The following is a 4,102-nucleotide window of genomic DNA, read 5'->3' on the forward strand; positions in this document are numbered from 1 at the left end:
TGCCTTCAGGCTCAGGTCTCCATTAAAAATAGAGGATCCTAATCCTAATCTCAGTGAGATTTTCCTGGTTRAATAAAGATAATCAAAATAACATACAAGAGATTAGGATAGTAAAAGTAAAATTTGCAGTGTCCCATCAACAAGAAAGGATCAGGGAACAATTTCTGTATTTATCGTTGTCCACCAGCAGGAGGCAGTGTTTAACCTGTGAAAGCTGAAAATACACATCTGGAAAGAAAAACCATTGGACCCTTTGGTTTATTTATTTTATCTGCTGTTACATCCACCAATTTAAGCAAACAATAAATACATGTTTTGTCGGACAACAATATACCACATTACTGCTTCTCAACTACACATAACAGGTGATATCTGCAGATACTGATTTGATTGACAATTCTGTGATAAAACAACAAAATGATTTTTTTTTTATTTTTGAGGATCTTTGGGTCCCTGATCTCAAGTGGTCCTGAAGCAAAAAATCTTTTAAAATCAGATTTGGATTTGACTGCTTGGCGTACATCTTAATTGATTTGCAGAATCTCAGAGAGCMGCTTTCATTCAGGCACAAAAGGTTCTCTGTAACAAACAAAGCTTTTTTAAAACTGCTCAGGTACTCATTACACGCGTGCGCTGAAAGTATTAATAAATCTGCAGGCAAAAGTATTGTGTTTATCTTGTTTTATTAGTTTAAAATCAAAAGCTAGAATAAATCAAAGCAGGTTRGTGAAGTCATACACCAGCTGACACATGAACTATTTACTAAGGACAACTCTGTGGAAACATATTGATCTCTGTGAGGAGGAGTTTGTTGGTTGCAGCTGGATATAAAAAAAACACATTAGCTGTATAACCTGAATCACTCAAAATTGTGCACGAAAAACACTTTGAGTGTATATTTTTTGTTGTCAGAGTGATGAAAGAAATCAGTGCAAAACATCATCAAATCTGAAACACGGACAATTGTGTGTGACAGGGAGTAAATTGTGTCAAAGTAGCACAAAATAGATTCTTTGATGTTTTTTTATTATTATTTTTATAATTATTATTTTTTGCTCAGCTATGACTTTTTAAGCAAGAAAGAAAAGTGAAAATGGCCAAAAGAACAAAGCAGGATGTGCAAACATTAAAACTCACTCTTTTCAATTGACTTTGCTGTCGTGATGGTCGAATTTCAGAAAAACAAAATCCAAACTGAGCTGCTGGCGTCAAATTTACTTAAGGGGAAAGTGATGGAGCGTAGGTGTGTGGACACACGTACAAGTAAACAGTAGCCACAAACCACTTTCATGTGATGGCGAAACAGTTTGACCATGGCACTTAGATGCATGTGCTGTTTTGTAGGATGTATAGCATGAGTCTTGTCAGAAGMGTTACAGAGTCAGTGAAGGAAGCCTCCAGCAGAAGCAGGTGTGTCATCAGTCTGTAAATATACTCAGGGGAGGACCCAGGAGCATCACAGAGGACCCAYAACTTTGAGTCAGCATCCTTTAAATCAGCACAGTTTACATTTCAGGCAGTTCATTTAAATTTACTGCATAAGAACAACACATTTACCATTTTAAAGAGCATTGTGAATGTCTTCTTGCAGACGGACAAAGCAAAAAATGTGCCGATTTACTTTTTTAGTTGTTGTGGAACACCTGCACAGTGTTATGAAAAGAAAGTTAAAATAAAAAATCTAAGCGGACAAGTGCCCACACTGAGTTTGGTGTTCTGGAGCTGGCAGGCAGTCTCYTGGGTTAACCTCAGACAGGTGTTGGGAATAAGATGCACATGATGGGTTTCCAGCTGCCGACACACAGGAGAGTAGAATTTGTTATTTAAATGCAGTGACRGTTCTGCTCAGCCTGTTTACATCTGCACTATCACTAATAGAGGAAAACATCCAGTGTAGGAGCTGATAAATGTGAGCTTTATAAAAACAGCAGATTGTGCCAATAATTTATTTTTAGACCATGAAAGATTTACAGTAAATGAATGTTCTGTGCTGACATGAGGTAAATCTTGGACCATATTTGATGGAAAAGTGCGTAATTTACAGACTTGCTCTACATGATAAAACACTGGAACCTCAAGCAAAATCAGAATCGAGTCAATAAATTAAGGTCCCAGTGTGCTGAGACTGTGTCTCTCTGTGTGCTCTGTACATCCCAGTGGAGGATGTTGTGTTTCTTTTCTTAAGTCCCAAGAGCCAAAATGTCCCGATAGTCTGAACAAGACAAATATTGGGCAACACAAAACTGGAGCCTAACCAGCGTTTACGTCTGTTAATTTACTGAGTATKTTTGGAGGATTTAGCAAACGCCAAATAACGGTTTTATCTGTACATGTCAGGATCAGAAAAGTTTGGAAATTCATCTTTTTTTTTTCCTGGTGTTAAAACAGGAGCAAATTTGGAAACTTTTACGCGCGCAAGTGTCAACTTCAAGTAAACAAACCAGCCCCCCTCCCCCAAAACCAGCTGAAATCACTGGGTGTACGGGGCCACTTTCGAGGTCGATGAGCCTTTCCGGTCTATGATGGACAGGGTGTAATCCACGTTGTCCAGAATCTGGAGGGGCACGACTCCGTGGACCTCTTCTCCGTGCGTAACGGAGCGCGTGGTGCAGCCTTTGCTCGGGGGAGGAGTGGAGACTCTCCAAAACAARTTGCTCAGTAGCTTCCTGATCTCCGGCCTCATCAGGCAGTAAAGGACCGGGTTCAGGCAGCTGTTCGTGTGCGCCAAACACACCGTGACCGGGAACACGTAGGTGTGCACCGTGTAGTACGACGTGTCCCAGTTGGCTGCGTTGAACTTCACCAAAACCCCCCAGAAGGTGATGGCGTGGTTCGGCATCCAGCAGAAGAAGAAGGACAGGACCACAATAGCCACGGACTTGGTGACTCTGGATCTTCGTTTGGGGTTGCTGCTGTCCATGCTCTTCCTCCTGACAAAGCGCAGGAGCATCAGATAGTTGACGGTGACTATAAACATGGGGATGACGAAGGCTATCAGTATTTTCTGGATGTGGTAGAGGGCGAGCCAGTCGTGTCCCTCCGGAAACTTGAGGAGGCAGAGTTTTTCCCCGGCCACCACGGTCACGGTGGAAAAGATGGCCGTGGGAGCCGTGGCCGCCGTGGCTGCCAGCCACAGCACCGCGCACACCCACCTCACGCACCGAAACCTCCTGTAGGACCTCTTCTTCAGGGCCGTCGCCACGGAYAGGTAGCGCGTGACGCTCATGGCCGTGAGGAAGAAGACGCTGGCGTACATGTTCATGACGGTGACCGACAGGATGATCTTACACATGGCGTCTCCAAACGGCCAGCTGAAGTCCAGCGCCGTGTCCACGGCCCAGAAGGGCAGCGTCAGCACGAACTGGAAGTCCGTCACGGCCAGGTTGATGATGAAAACATTGATGGTGGACCTTTTCCGACCTTGTCTCAGTCTCATGAGGAAGAAGACGAGCAGGTTCCCCACCAAGCCTACTGCGCAAACCACAGAGTACACCACCGATATGAATATCCTCAGGATGGGAGAGCCGTCCGCGCTCACGTCGATGTCCTCAAATGTAAACTTCTCATCCCCGACGGAACTTCGGTTGGGAGCGCYGCTTTGGTTAAATATTTCATCCATCCTCAGTGCTGATGCGGCGGCTTTCTCCTCCGCGCGATCAGTGGCTTCTTGTACTCTCCATGGCGCCTGGGCTGAATGACAGCTGACCTGCTTTTATACAGGTGTTGCTCCTCTGCTGAGCTGCGATTGGTCGAACAGGAGGAGAGAAAGAAGCAGATGTCCCGCAGGATATCAGAGAACCAGGACAGATTCTTGGGTATCTGCGCGTCAGAGGCTGTTGCGCACACGGACTGTGCGTAAAACAAACCCAAAGGCGCACATTAACTAAAAACAAAATGTCAAATAAATCCAGCCAAAAAAATGCATAAATTAATACACTAACATGTCTAATAAAAACATAAATCACATTACTTTTATTTTTTATTATTATCATTTGTTGTTATTATCCATCCATCCATCCATCCATCCATCCATCCATCCATCCATTCATCCATCCATCCATCCATCCATCCATCCATCCATCCATCCATCCATCCATCCATC

At 43.8% G+C, this 4,102-nt stretch overlaps 1 protein-coding gene across 1 annotated transcript; it reads right to left on the minus strand.

The window, feature by feature from the left end:
• Window positions 1-241: 241 nt before the first annotated feature.
• Window positions 242-3,922, minus strand: LOC106512974 (relaxin-3 receptor 1-like). Its single transcript, XM_014001566.1, has one exon. The coding sequence runs from the start codon at window positions 3,617-3,619 to the stop codon at window positions 2,471-2,473; it is 1,149 nt and encodes a 382-aa protein (XP_013857020.1). The 5' UTR covers window positions 3,620-3,922; the 3' UTR covers window positions 242-2,470.
• Between the last annotated feature and the right edge of the window lie 180 nt (window positions 3,923-4,102).

The sequence above is a fragment of the Austrofundulus limnaeus genome, unplaced genomic scaffold (genome assembly GCF_001266775.1).
Source record: "Austrofundulus limnaeus strain Quisiro unplaced genomic scaffold, Austrofundulus_limnaeus-1.0 Scaffold9, whole genome shotgun sequence".
NCBI classification, from domain to species: Eukaryota; Metazoa; Chordata; class Actinopteri; order Cyprinodontiformes; family Rivulidae; genus Austrofundulus; species Austrofundulus limnaeus.